Source organism: Excalfactoria chinensis, chromosome 1, assembly GCF_039878825.1.
Source record: "Excalfactoria chinensis isolate bCotChi1 chromosome 1, bCotChi1.hap2, whole genome shotgun sequence".
Lineage (NCBI taxonomy): Eukaryota > Metazoa > Chordata > Aves > Galliformes > Phasianidae > Excalfactoria > Excalfactoria chinensis.
The window spans coordinates 98621218-98636928 of NC_092825.1; the positions used below are offsets into that span (position 1 = coordinate 98621218).

The 15711-nt window shown below is 41.1% G+C and overlaps 1 protein-coding gene across 2 annotated transcripts; it reads right to left on the reverse strand.

Moving 5' to 3' along the window:
- Positions 1–1094: 1094 nt before the first annotated feature.
- On the reverse strand, positions 1095–11832 carry CCT8 (chaperonin containing TCP1 subunit 8). Of its 2 annotated transcripts, none has more exons than XM_072355586.1 (15): positions 11675–11832; positions 9711–9801; positions 9049–9128; positions 8047–8196; positions 7610–7790; positions 6920–6981; positions 6014–6151; positions 5463–5641; positions 4658–4724; positions 4490–4577; positions 4266–4381; positions 3365–3436; positions 3026–3190; positions 2508–2627; positions 1095–1341 (listed from the first exon to the last, which is right to left on the reverse strand). In XM_072355586.1, the coding sequence occupies exons 1-15, from the start codon at positions 11732–11734 to the stop codon at positions 1264–1266; spliced, it is 1647 nt and encodes a 548-aa protein (XP_072211687.1). In that variant the 5' UTR covers positions 11735–11832; the 3' UTR covers positions 1095–1263. The 2 variants fall into 2 exon arrangements, with proteins under 2 accessions (XP_072211687.1, XP_072211679.1); XM_072355578.1 differs by lacking the exon at positions 1095–1341 and adding an exon at positions 1875–2073.
- Between the last annotated feature and the right edge of the window lie 3879 nt (positions 11833–15711).

A 15711-nucleotide genomic window follows, 5' to 3' on the forward strand; every position in this document is an offset into this window, starting at 1 on the left:
CCTCAATTTGCCAACTCTCTAGGAAGTCTTTGGTATGAGCACCTTACTGCAGCATATTGACAAGGCTGTGATCACAGCTTTTAGTACCAGCACTTCAGTTAAGCATTTTTGTTCAGGAGGATGAAGAAAGCTTGTCCTTCTCCTCAGGCTTGGCTTCACACTGGTTCACATACATAAAGTCTTGGCTCCTTGTGCTAGAGCAGCAGCTGTTTACATTCAGTGCATTTTTCACAACACCCTTACTGAGAAAATGAGTGCTCTCATCTGTTCCTGTTACCCTTGAAGTCATCAGCAGTAGCACTTGTGCAGCTGACGAAATCAGTATGCTAGTCCTTCCAAAAACTTGCTGAGTTTTTCAGCCATGCCAGCTACCAACTGTAAGGCAAGCTCTGGTCTAGCTGCTGTATGGCAACCTTATTTAGGCATGCAGTAGTTCCAGACTTGATTTAGCTGTCCACTCCCTTCTGGCTGTGAAGGAGTATAGACAAGAGTAATAAAAAAAATAAATTATTGAAGTGGCTTGAATTTCAAGGGACTTTAAGGCACACGAATGTTATTGACTTTGCCCAAGGAAACTTAACACAGGACTTCAAATTTTACATGCACGTGAAAAATTTCTAGTGCTCTGCATCTACGTACTTGATAACTTCTCAGCTAACCTCTTTATTTGTCAAGCTATTAGAATGAGATGTGTTTCACCACTGTCTGGCTGACACATTTGGTTGGAGCACACAGAGCCCTCTGAACGTGTGAGAATGAAAGAGACACGTGTAACAACACGAAACATAGCTACAGACTACCTCATGACTGCTGTATTTAATTATTTCAAAACTCAGTTAACTTTTTACACAGGCAGAAGGGTAAGGACTGTAATGAGGTGCAAAGGTTACGGACTGTGCTTTCAGTTGTGTTCCTTATAGCAGACGTACATCCAGCCTCACTCAGCTCCTGTACTAGGCTCAGCTGCCCAGGCAGGGGCAGGGGGATGTCTCAGCTCCTGGACAAGGCAAGGCTAGGGCTGCCTCCTGCCTGACACAGCTGGGCCCACCCAGCAGGGAAGAACTGTACCACAGTAATTCCAAATAAAATCCCAGTTAACAGTTTAGTAGCAGTATGTTTATTGAAGTGTTCGTTCAAAGTTCTGCACTCTTACTGGATACAGTTCATAACTTAAAGGCAAGAGACCAAAACGTCATGACAGGTTCCAACTGGAATATTACAAAACTCACATAATCATGTAACTAAGTAGTACAGTTAAAGCGTTCAATCATTTTGGTCTTCATCCCAGTCTTTTTTTCCTGATGGAGGTTTAGGACCACCAGCTGGTTTTGCCATTATGATCTTGATGGCAGCAGGAAAGTAGAAAGAGAAAGAAAAAAAAGTTAGACTGACTTTTCTCCCCCCTCTAATTTATAGCCTTATGATGCTGACTGAAAACATTTCCTAGGTTATACAGTTTCCCTGCTCTGAGCTTAAACTCATTACCCATCTTATTGAAACTCGGTAGTTTTTCTTGAAAACGGGCAGAAGCGGAGCCCTCACATACAAAGTGCATTTACCTTACTTTTGCATGCAAAATAAGTTAGTCTGATAGAACATGAGTGCTTAAACTAAGCGGTGACTGCTTTACCGGTTGCACACAACACAGAGCAAAATCATTGGAGCTATTGTTCTGAACTCCAGCCAAGATACACCCTTTAAAGCACAAGTTCCACTAGCATTGCTTTGTTAGAGGCTTATTTAATGCACTTGTTCCAGTGGCAGGTAAACCTAGAACTATACTCATCATCTCTTCAATGAAAGTTTAGTTTGAAGAATAAAATTCCTTTCACTGTGGCATTTATTTCCTTCTCATTTATCAGCACACATAAGACAGCAGTGTTACATGCCCCCAAGAGCAAAGCAGATCCGCCATGTGATTGTCAGTATGTTCATGCATGCTCTTACACACTGAGACTTCTCTGACAGAGCTTACTCATACTACTTTTCAGGCTCATCTCTCCAGTCATCCTTATCCCAATGTCCTTGTTGTTTAGGGACTTTTGGACCGCCTGCTGCTTTTGCCATAATAATCTACAGAAATTTCACACGCAAATACATTTTTGCTAGAATTCCATACAAGAAATAAGCATTTTTTTTTATTAAGATTATAAACATTTTTCCTGAGGTGAGATTCTTATGTAAAAATAGTATGTGGGAAAAGGTTTCTTGTGATAATCCTTGTTCCTATAGAAGGTTTCTTTCTAGGCGTGAGTATCAGTTGCCAAATATTAAAGGAACATGAAACAGCACTTGTTGGTAGCTGAAACATTTCCACTCGTATTCCAAACCATAAGCTGCTGAAGAAACCAATTCCTCATTTTTGACAGTAAGCTTAAACAAACCAAGTCTTCCAACATCAGATCTGTATGCCTTGTAATCCCAGAACACTCTCATACTTTTTGTGTTCTGAACACTGAGTTATAGCAGAGGTTTCAGTTTAGCACCCAAAGTATTTTTAAGCTTACCTGATCGACCCGTAGGACAGTAACTGCTGCATTTGTGGCCAGCTTGATACCCCACAATTTTCCCAGGTATGTGTCTAATATGCCAGCTTCTAACATATCCTTCACAGCAGCAGCTTCAGCCTTTCAAATAGAAGGAAAAACTTAAGTTTTTACAGGCTTCTACCTGATAAGTTATTAAGTGTTCAAGGTTACCATTTTCTTTCCTTCTCTCTTCAGAAAACCTTCATTTCTAATCCATTACAGGAAGACAAAGTAAGTAATCACTAAAGATCTGCTGTATCTATGATAATTCAGTATCTCGCTTTACCTCCTACAGGAGGCTACTGTGCGACATCCAGTTTAATAATAACAAATTAAAAAACCCTGTTAGTTTCAGAATTCTAAATTTTCTTCTAGAATGTGCACCATTAAGCTTCAAAGATTTCAATTCATCTATAAATATGTAGTACTACCAGTGGAAATACTTTTAAATATAACCTAGTATTGCTGAGCACTAAGTAATGTGAGAAACTACTTACCTCGATATCAAATCCAACGTTTTTGTTGCCTTCCTGATGCACAGCATAAAGTTTGGAGATGACTTCATTTGCCTTTACTCCAGAATTTTCTGCCAGTGCTCGAGGAATGGCTTCAAATGCTTCAGCAAACTTCTTGATGGCGTATTGGTCAAGCCCAGGACAAGTCTAAAGTGAACACCATGCAGGCGTTTTAAACAACAGTAATACAGGGAGGTATACTTTCTACCCGTTTTTCTACTGATTTACATGTAGGTACATGTAAATATGTATTTTTGTTTAATAGCATGTGTATATATATATAAGAAAAAGAAAATTAAACTAACAAAAGAACGGGCGTACCTCTCCATAAGATGTGATTTGCTTGGCTAATTCAATCTCTGTTGCACCGCCTCCAGGAACAAGACGTTTGTCCTGTGAACAGACCATACCAAAGCAGAAAGCATTACATTTATCTCTTAGCTTTTAGGATGTTAGTTTTTAGGAGACATTGATCAGATTTTAATCATTCCAACCAAATATCCTACAAGAAAAATAATAATGCTTTTTTTTTTTTGTTCTCTTCATAGAAGTCATTTCAATTAAACCCTCATAAGCTGAGGGTTGAATTCTTGTCTCCTTCTCCCACCTTTTCCATTAACTGTTAAGTATTTGGGAAACAATATGCATAGAACTAGTTTTCTCAAACTAAGTTCAATATGTCAAGAGGTATCACAACGGTTTTATTTAAAGAAAAAAAAAACACAACAAGAATTTAATAGACCCTTTGGCCTTCATTCACTATCTCCCCATCTTCTAAACAGACAAGTTATCAACATAAGTCATAACTACAGCCAGCCATAAATGTACTGTTTATGGGTGTTTCCATACTCAGTGTCCATATTCATGAATGCAGGACATCAAGTGTCCAAATTTTTACTCTTTTTGCATGCCATCTTCCAAGTACATTTTCAAACATTTCCTTTCTCCTTCAAAAGCAAAAGAAATTTACTCCACAAGGACTGAAAAAGTGAATTCAGTACCAACCGAGTGCTATTAAATACATCATATTCATGAGAACGCTGGCAGCAGTCTTCTCTACACATTGTTTTCAACCTATCAAAAATGGTCCTGAATTGACAGTGTAAGAGACAGTTAATGCCTTTATGACAAACGAGCCCAAAGCAAACAGGTATAGTGCCGTACCGAGCCTCAAACTGATCCGTAGCTCAGTTTTGATAGCTGAGACATTTTGGGTACTTACTCTTGTGAGCACTTTGAAAGTATTTACACCATCATCCACTGCTCTCTCGATATCATCCATGAGATTGTCTGTAGATCCACGAATGAGTATAGTAGAAATAGCACCATCCTCCTTTTCTGTTAAGAGAGAGATGCTCATTACTGAACTAAGTTTTCGGTTATAAACACATATAAGTACCATCCTTATGGAGCAGCAGTATTAGAATTTCTATAGAACATACATACCATGCTTAAACACAACAACTTGCGTATCTCCAACCTCTGATAAATACACACTATTGCAGTGACCCATTTCTTCAAGAGTAGGGGGGGTCTGGAAAGGAAAACAATAGTCAGGAAATGAACGTACTCAACAATGCTCTGCTATCTGCTTCTCATATGAAAATTCCATACCAGTCTGGGTAGGGCTGTTGCACCAACAGTTTTGCACAGTCTTCTCAGATCCCATTTTGAGTTCAACCTTTCAAAAACAAAAGCAGTCTTGTTATTTACAACTTCCCAGAACAAATGACTTTTTAATAGTTTGAAAACAAGTAATCCAAATACAGGGAAATTACTAATCTGCTACTGTATAGTACTTCAACTGATTTTTACACCACCTCTGTAATAATCCCGTCATGCAAGAAACAGCAGTATCATGCTCCACTTCCACAAGTTCAGAATTTTGTGACACCATCAGCAATGTTAGTTTTTAGCAACTCATCTACCTAATACACGAAAGGTGCCATCAAGTGATTTGTCTGTACGTATCGCAGAATGTATTTTAAGCAGATTGTAAGTCCACAGAAGTGGATGAGAAGTACTAAGAATTATTCTTCCATTCATCAGTGTAAGAGTGATGCACAAAGATGCATCTCATCATTGCTAAGGTTTCACATGACGACTGACCAGGAAGAGCCCTCATGGTGATAATGCACATTTGTGGACACGTCTCTAAAGAAAAAAAATCAGTTGATTTGTAAAATCCCATAGGACAGAGTAACAGTATCATATACACTAATTAGTACCCAGTTAGTTACTATGCACAGGTCAAGAAACATAAGCTAGGGAACCACCTGTCTGCATCTCAGGTTTTTACCTACTAGAAAAACTGCCTGCAGTACTCTGCATTGTAAGTTACCTGAGAGGCAAGAGACAATATGCCAAGTGCTTTTCATAAATCTGGTGGGGCAAATGTCTTATGTCTACTAGCACTTACCTGACTATCATAAGATTGTATTTGTTGGCATAATGAAGTGCCATGTCTGCCACTTTGCCACCTGTTACAACTACATTTGCACCACTATCAGCAATAGCTTTGACTTGCAAATCCATTAGGTTTTCTTCTCCCTTGCTGAAATTCATCAACTCTTCAGCATTCTTTATAAGTACAGTGCCCTAGTAAAACACATACACACATCAGTTCAGTGTCAACTAAAAACCCCTCAAAGTTTTAGACAAATTACTGGCTCCCAGCCTATCCATAAACCTCAGTTCTGCCTGTTGTGTCACAATGAAGCTTTCCAGGCAAAATGGGTAAAAACAAAACAAAAAAACCCACAAGACCCACCCACACCATCAAAAACCCTACAAAGCAAAATTAGGTTCAGAAGTTTTCTACAAACTTTTTTAGACTAATGAACTCAGTCTTAACAAATATATCTTAATCACCAAGTGTCAAAAATATTTATAGATAAGTCTAAAAATAAGAGGCTAAGAGCCACAAATAAGTATATGTAGATACATAATTTATTTTGAGCTTCTACATACCTTAGTTTCAGTTATCATACCATCAAAAGGGCAGGAATACACAGCTATTTTTGCATCTTTGACAGAAGTAACATCTCCTTCAGTTTCCTTTTTAAAAACCATGCCATGTAGCACTGATGAAGCAGAGACACCGGCACCCTGGCAGAAAAGAGATGGAACAGAAGTCACATCACTCATCATTTCACTTACTGTCAGAAAGCTGCACTACACCTTCCAAAAGTAGTCCCTCCATCTACTTGAACTTACCAGTCCCCACTGTCACACAAACAGAAGGTAAGACTTAAGAAAAAAAAAAATAGAAAAGGGAAAATCTTTGCTTCAATTCTACATAATCTATCACGGCCTAAAGACCCACTTAGCAAAAAACATTAAGATTACACCACTACACTACATTTCTGCCAGTCTGCACCTCAGCCTATCCATGTGAATTCAGTTAAGGTTCAGACTGGATATTAAAAGCAGTCTATTGTCAGCAAGAGCAGTGCTGCAGTGGCACAGGCTGCCCAGGGAGGTGGTGCAGTCACCACCCCTGGAGGTGTTCAAGAACAGTGTGGATGTGGCACTGAGGGACGTGGGCAGTGGGCATGGTGGGAATGGGCTGATGGTTGGGCTTGGGTGATCTTAGCCGCCTTTTTCCAACCTTAACGATTCATTCTATGTTTCTATTTCAAAGCAGCAGTGCCTGTAGATGATTAACATCTCATTTAATGCAAATTTCAACAATTTCTATTTCTGAAATCAGCTACTGGGCCGTAAACAAGGAATGTGGAGACCAATTTCCAAAGCTTATCATACGTGCTACAGCACAACAGAGATTAGAACAGAAGCAGCACCTTCAGAAGGTCTAAAAATCACTTCCTTTCCTTAAACTGTAAAAAGCTTACAGTAAAACTATACTCAACTTACCACAATCTTGCACACTCTGATATTATCAACGTTGAAATGACCAGAATCAGGAAGAATAGAAACTGGTTGGAAGAAGAAAAGAATATATTAGTGTTCCTTAATGATTATATTAAGATTATGACACCATAAATAAAAAAAACTTAGAGCTTTTCCACAAGTACTAGAATTCTATGGTTTGAACTGCCTAAATAATTTAAGGAAATTACATTTCCTGCTTTAAATTCTTTTTAAAATGTAGCAGTAATCAGAAAGCAACGTTACTTTAACTGACCAGCCTGAATGAGGTCCAAATATCCATTTAGAAACTTATCTTTGAATGAAGCCTGACCCAGGGTATTTTTAGAAAGCACTTAAACTACATGTTTTACTTTGAAGTCTAAAAGGAGAAACCAACAGCTCAATACAACTGCAGTCTTGCTATCATTGTTCTGTGGCCTAGAGTAGAAACAGCTTTTCTGAAGTGTAATGTATCCCCTTTAATGTCAAAAAAGACTACAAAAGGCAGATAAAAAGGCAGAAGTAGTAAGCAAATCACAGGACTTTTTCAAGCTACAGGGTCAGTAAACAGTTCAACGTGAGAAATGTTATACTAATCTCAGAGGCTACTGTATTAGGTTAATTTAATGAAATAAACTAAACAGGCCGTGAAGAATCACAAGCAAATACATTCATTTTCTCTTATGCACTTACCACAAGCCTGAGCAATAAGCTTTGACAAAAAGCTTTCATTGCCATACTGTTTGCTCATCACTGAAGTATGCAACAGAGATGCCACTTCATCAACATCTCTAAGGTTCTTTGCAGAACAGCACACCAAATCTGGAAGAATTTCTAGAGCTTTCTTGCATGCCTTCTCATATCCTTCAATCACCTGTGCAACAACAGCAAATATTTACTACTTTACCTCATTATGCATTCACACTGCCTACGTTTCCTTTTAAAAGTCCACTAAAACATACAGGTGAAAAAGCTTACCAGAGAAATAAACAATCACAAGCAGCAATCGCAACACACTTCTAACTAAAAATTCAGATGAAATACACCATTCTCAGCACAATGACTCGAAAACACTGACCAGCTGCAATCTGAACTCAGGATACATGAACCGTATTAACAATGTGACTCGCCTCTGAGACTGATAATCCCATCCTCAGAAGGTCTTCTGCTAACTCCAGAAGGACTCCAGCAAAAACAAGGACAAAGTTTGTTCCATCTCCAACTTCTTGTTCTTGCATGTGGGAAGCCATCACAAGCATTTTTGCAGCAGGATGCTGGACCTTTAAAAGAAGGTGCACATCATTGTCACTGACACCAGTAACTATACAGGTTCTAAGGAACTATTCTACAGTTGACAAAATTGACAGTTAATTATTCTAGAACAAAATTTATAAGAGTAGAACTCGGTAAAGTATCATTTCTATCACACATTTGATAGCAAAAGAAAAAAAGTCATATGTCAGCCTTTCCACAGTCCTTTTCTTTCACTTTACTTAGAAGTGGGTGCTGGTAGATCTCCAGCTTCATAAGTCCAGTTATCATATTCCAAGCAAACAGAACAACGTGGCAACCACCAGCGCCATGAGATTAACACAACAGCTATTTCATTCAGAGTTTTCCAAACACCGTGTTGTCTACACATACTCTTTTCTAAATCTACAATGGTCTGAGAAGAAAAGAAGTAGTCATTTACTGAGCATCTTCTGCAACTGCTTGATGCTGCTTTACAGAAGAGTAACTCGTGCTGGGGATAGCCCATTACTTTACTCAAATCCAATAACGAATGTAAACACAAAATGGCATATATAATCTGGGAGGGTGACATAAAATTCCTATCAGTGTTCAGATCCATAGTGACCCACGCTAACAAAAATGCTTGGTTACAGCCACTGACACAAAGCTGTACTGAGATTCAGACTGAACATCAGGAGGAAATTTACCGTGTGGGTCACACACTGTAACAGGCTTCCTGCACAGGTGGTTGATGCCCCATGGCTTTTGGTGTTCCAAGACACATTTAGATAGTGTCCCCAGAAACATGATCTAATTTTTGTTTAGTCCTGAAGTGGTCAAGCAGTTGGACTCTCATCTCTGAAGGTCTCTTCCAACTGAGCCACTCTAAGAGAACTCACCTCCAACTCTCTCAAGATAGTAGCAGCATCATTAGTAACAAAAAGCTTCTCAAGATGGTTGATAACCATTTTGTTCATTCCTAGCGGGGAAAAAAAAAGTATTCATTAGGCAACTGTTGCACTGTACAGAAATATGGTTTCCATAGGTTTCCAGTTCATCTGACACATTAAAACATGAGCCCTATTTATAACTTCAGACTCTTAGGTACTTTTGTGAACTAACACTTGGGAATGCATTACGTTATCAAGAAGTTATTATTTCTGAACAAGCAGTTTTCTTTTCAGAAACATTGGTGCATAATTTAATTGACACTGAAGAACACTGTTGTTGTTGTGTATCTATGCGAATACAGTATGGTTACATTAATCATGACTATCGACCAAGTTACCATCTTTCCTCTAAGTTCTGCAGGTCTCCCATACAGCAATCAGACAGCAAAGAGGACAAAGTAACTGAAGCAAAACAGGCACAAAAACCCCAGCAAAAGAAGGTACATGGTGCATAACTTCAGAACTAACCAGACACAACAACTGTATCTGGAGTTCTACAGCAAGTCCAATATGTTTTCTCAAGAAATAACTGCCTCTTTCTCAAGGCAAGATTAGCCTTCAGACACACCATTTTGATCCAAATAACTACAGCAGCTTCAGGATTTACTTACCATTGGGTCCATAAGCTGTACGGGTGGTTTGAGCAAGTTCTTTGCATGCCTGGATGTTCCTGTAGACAGCTTCCTCTAGTCCCGAGTAATGCTAAACACAAATGAGAAAAAACTAGTCACTTCTCAAAGAGGCACTAATATTCCAGCAGGCCAACAAAACTTTCAGATTGAGTTGATACTTCATAAAAACTAAACTTTACCCAAAGACAATGGGACAAGAAATTACATGTGTTCCTACTCAGCGTGACTTGATTTTTTTAACAGTTTGCATATCTAAACTCCTCTAAAAAAACTCATAGAATCATTTGAATTGGAAGGAAACTTTAAAGGCCACCTGATCCAACTCCCCTGCAATAAGCAGGGATGTGCACAGCTCCATCAGGTGCTCAGAGCCCCATCCAGCCTTTTACCATCTCTAAGGATGGAGCATCTACCAGCTCTCTGGGCAACCTCTTCCAGTGCTTTGCCACCCTTATGCTAAAAAATTTCTTCATTACATCCAATCTAAATCTCAGTTCAAAACCATTTCCCCATCTCCTCATTTCTTATAGCTCCCCTTCATATGCCAAAAGCCTACTAACTAAAATATTAATGGCATACCAAATGCAGATAGAAAATAAGAGCAGCTTGGAGAAAGAAGGGAGGACCGGGGACACAAAACAGCAAGTTTCACTTCTTTACCCATAACTCTGTACATCACAGAATCATATAACTCAGTTTCACATTCAAATGTGTGGCTTAAAAATTTAAAATTCAGTGATTTAATTTAACACGTTGGAGTGTGTATGCCCATGCACCAAGTGACATGGCTTAGTCATGAGTCTCAGGTCAGGTTCATGGCTGGTCTCGATGATCTTGAACATCTTTTCCAGTCTAAATGATTTGATGATTCAGAAAATATTGGTGTTTGAGAAGCTCATCAGCCTGGCTTCAGATGAAAATAATGGATCTCCTGAAAGGGCCTTACTTGTAAACCAGGTAAGCCATAGTCTATGCCTCCCAGAAGAGAGAATCATAGAATGCTTTGGATTGGAAGGGACCTTTAGGATCACCTAGTTCCAACTCCCTGCTATAGGCAGGGACACCTCCCTCTGGACCAGGTTTTCATAGCCCCATCCAGACTGGCTTTGACTGACTCCAGCCCTCCAGGCAGGGAGCATCCACCACATCACTGGACAACCTGTTCCAGTGTCTCAGCATCCTCACAGTAAAGAATTTCTTCCTAATAGCTAGTCTAAATCTACTGTCTTCCAGTTTAAAACCATTTCCCCTCATCCTATCACTACATGCCCTTATGAAAAAGCCCTCCCCAGCTTTCCAGTAGGCCCCTTCAGGTTCTGGAAGGCCACCATAAGCCTTCCATACTATTATACTATTCTTTACATTCAGAACAAGCACCTCAGAACATCCTTCTTATTTGGTAGAACACAGCTCTCTCTATTGTTGATCTTTTTTTCTTTGAGAGTACCACCATCTATGGCACTCTGTCCTCCCCCACCTCTGAAAGAGACCATTCCTTCTCTCCGAGGAAACCTCCAAAAAAGAACAAAAATAGGGCTGAGCTGTTTAACTTTATTTTCCATTGTATTCATCAGCAACAAGCAAAACTTCACTCCTTTTTTTTTTTTTCCACCTACAATAAGCTGCTTTCTTTCTATTCCATCTTTCAGTAGCACTGCCTCTATCTCCGACTGCAATGAGGATCCACCGGCTGGGCCCCAGCAGAGCCTTCTAGAAGGCCGCCCCCAGCACGCAGCCACACAGGGAGGGCCAGGCCGCCCTCCCGGAGCCCACAGGCCGAGGGGAGCAGCCGGGGGCCCAGACCGCGCCGGGCCGCGTGGAGCGGCCGGGCCTTCCAGAACCTTCCCCGCCCATCATGCCAAAACGCCCCGCAGGCTGCTCGTAGCGGGAGGAGGGGGAAAAGGAGGGAGTCCGGGAGGCTCTCACTACCCGGCCGCTCTCACCTTCGCTCCCTCCTTGAGCATCTGGGCAAAGCCCGGGGCCTTGGGGACGTGCAGCGCCATTGCTCCTCTCCGTTCCGGCCGCGCCGCGCCTCAGGATGCTGGGACTGGCCGCACGCATGCGCAGTGAGCGAGGCGGACCGGCAGACACAGCCAGCCGCTGCCCGGGAACTCGAGCGTGCGGTTCGGCTTCTCCACAGGGCGGTGAGGGGCGGCGCTCGGGCCGCGGCCTTGGAATGGAAAAGATCTTTAAGATCATCGAGAGCAACCGTGTACCTAACTGCAAAGCCACTGTTTAACCACCGGATGGGGACTCTGCTGCTTCCTTGGGCGGCCTATTCTCGTGCCTTACAGCCCTTCCCGTGGGTAACTTTTTCCTGATATCCAGCCTGAACGTCCCCTGGTGCAACTGGAGGCCATTTCCTCACTTGTCCCTTGGCACACAAGAAAAGAGACCAACACCGTCTTCCTTGCTGCAGCCTCTTTAAAAGCGGCTGTAGAGAGCTATGAAGTCTCCCCTCAGCCTCCACCTCTCCAGATAAAACAGCTTCAGTTCCCTCAGCTGTTCCTTGTAACTCTGGTTTTCTGCACCATCTTCATTTATTTTCTCTGCACACAGTTGAACAACTCGACACCCTTTCTGTAGGGAACGGCCCAAAACTAAGCACAGCACTCGAGCTTCAGTCTCACCATTGCTCAGTACTGCCTTAGTCCTGCTGGCCACACTATTTCTGATACAAGCTAGAATGCCATCGGCCTTCTTGGCCACCTGGGCACGCTGCTGGCTCATGTTCATTTGGCTGCTAAAGAGCATTCCCCGGTCCTTTTCTGCTGGTCAACTCCATTGCACGGAGTTGTTATGACACAGGTGTCAGACTTGACATTTAACCATGCAATTGGACATGGCCCATCCATCTAGCCCATCCAAATTCCTCTGCATAGCTTAGGAAGCAGATCAACTCTCCTACCCAGACTTATAGAGGGATTCACTTCATCCTCTCACCAGCATCACTGATAAAGATGTTAAACGAAACTTGCCCTAATACTGAGCCCTGGAGAACACCACCTGTGACCACCGCCAACTGGATTTAACTCCATTCACAACAATTCTTCGGGCCCAGCCAGCCAGCCAGTTCTTTACCTAATGAATAGTACACCCATGCAAGCCACGAGCAGACAGTTTCTCCAGGAGAAAGCTGTGGAAAACACACACCTTGGCAAAGAAAGGAAATAATATTGCTGAATTTAGGCCACACAGTCAATAGGCCTGTAGCCTAACAGGGACTGAGTTGCTTCACCTCTGCATCGTAAGTAGACCATCTACAGCTTAATGAAATCGCTTGAGATGTGATGTTTAAGCATCCTCAATAGGACATACTTGGTTTAATTTTACCACCCTATAATTATTAAAATGTCTTCAGTTTTAACTTATCGTGACACTGTAATATGGAGTGCTAATAGAACATAAAAATAAGGCGCTCCATGAACCAACTTCAGAAGACTGTGTGAGCTTTTGCCAGAAGTTGTTAGAGGACTTATCATAGAATCATAAAATCATGAAGGTTGGCTAAGACATCTAACATCACCCAGTCCAACCATCAGCCCACCCCCACCCTGCCCACTGCCCACATCCCTCAGTGCCACATCCACACGGCTCTTGAACACCTCCAGGGACGGTGACTGCACCACCTCCCTGGGCAGCCTGTGCCACTGCAGCACTGCTCTTGCTGAGAAGAAATTGTTCCTAATATCCAGTCTAAACCACCCCTGATGCAATTTAAAATCAGTAGAGGGAACCAATTCTGACCTATCTCTTGTGATCAAGGATTGTGGGCACTGCAAAAGGAAGTGCTCATACATGGCATAATGGGTGCAACCCCACTTAACTCTCTCTTTTCCTTTCCAGTGTATCTGCATCACAGTGCATCTTAGGAATAAGAAAATTCCTGTCTATCCTACAGATGAAATTGCATTTTATAAAGTAACATATGTAATCTTTTCTTAGCCTTGGAGGAGACACTTCTAAGTCAATGCAGATGACTTTTCATTGTCAGAAGCATGAGGTCAGGGGTCTTAATAGTTGAGTGCTTCTACTTAGAGATATCCATTTTAGGGCACAGACTAAGAAGAGATCAAGTGATCAAGAGTTGATGTGGAGCAACTGATGTACCTTCTTATGAGCAGCAGTTCCTCTTCCTCTGCCTGAAATGCAGAAAGTGAGGGAGGTCTTAGGCAGTCACATTGCAGTGGGGTAAATCCACGCACATTAATCTGAAGAATGAAGCCTTTCCTGCTTTCTGTCCCACAAACTCTGAGAGGCCCTTTCCTTCCCAGGGCTTCCACCTGAAACAGCTCTCACAGTGCAGTTCTCACTGTGATCCCACCAAGTACTCTCAAACTGGTCACTTCCCAAGAAAGGAACTGGGTAGCAGTCTCTCTATGGCAATGCTGCCTTATTCTATCTTCTGTTATTTCTGGAACTGCTCTCTTGGTCCAATGTATTCCATGAAGTTTATGTTAGCTACATTGTTTTAAGCCAGAGTACTACTAAATCTAGAATATATATATGTATGTCTGTACGTTATTATGAACATATACATGTATACGTTAATCTCTATTGAACTCTATTACTAAAATACTCTTTCTGTTATAATCAGAAGGTATTTGGGACTCAGTGTCTAATCATGACTTTGACTTGGCCTTGATCTTTTTTTAGCTATTCATTTATATTCTGCTCAGACATCACCATGCTGGAGGACCATCCAAAGGTCACAGGGTTGGCTATTGGCAGTTGGCTGCCCTTTCAACAGCCCAAATCTATTACTGTACACATGGAAATCCCCAACTTATCTGTCGGCATATGCTTGTCGAATTTTGGGATGGTAAAATTTAACAGGATCTTGGGAAGTTTGTACAAAGGACAGAATGTTAAAGGGCATAGAATCTATTTACTTATTCCACAGTGGGAACCTGAGAAATTGGAAAGTAAGGGACAGAAAGGTGTTTGGTAAGACTGTGAGTAAAATATCTGATTGTGTTTGTCAAACGGTACTGATGTTTGGCCAATGAACAAATGTGAGTGCCATGTTGAGGAAAACCTGAGGATCACACCTAGTTTGCAGAGAATCACACTTATACATGACACACAGAAGTGTGAACCACATAGCACTGAGCATTCAAGATGAGCATTATTCTCTTGGAAACAACAGCAGTAAATCACGTAATCTTTTTCCAGACTGTGCTTATCTCACCTGTCACAAAATGAGGAGTGCTCTAATCAGCTATGAGTACTTCTTACATTATTGGTCCAGAGCTCCTGGGTTAAACACTACTTGCATCACGGGCTTATCTCATTTGCTGGTACAAGCAAGTCAAGAAAGAAAGATTTCTTTACCACTAGTGTGTTTTTAACTCATTAGATGAGCTTTCTGCTATAGCTAATCCAATTAACTAGTCACTCCTAAACTGCCCTCTTCTGGGGATTTTAGAGGGGAATTGTCTTTGCATGGGATGGAATTCTTTGAAAATGTTATTTTAAAATAGCATTCACAATCCCTCACTGAGCTAAAGATCCATAGTGTTTGATTCTCTCTGCATGTGTGACAAGAGATGAAAAGTTTTTCTAATCAAACAAGATTGAAAAGGCTGATAGTCTCAGAATGGAAGTGATGCTGTTTGAACTATTTTTTCCTGCAGGTACTATTCAGCTGTAAAATCACAATGAGTCACAGGTACGCTACACATGATCCAAGAACACTTGCATTATGAGAGAAAGCAAAATCATTGAGTTCTTTCTGGATATGATAACAGAAGAAAGATTCTTTGAGAAAAAGTAACAGATGTAGATGGTAAGTTCTGTTTTCTGTGAGAAAGCCAAATCCAGGATCAGTTAAGGCCTGGGGAATCATCTCTCTTTGGTTTTTTGAAATTGTGATAAGTGAATTTTTTTTCCACTGCATTGCACAGTATCTGGGAAATACAAACCAGATGCTATTATGTTTGGCTGCTCTTGTTGGAGGTGGGAAGAATTTATCAGCATG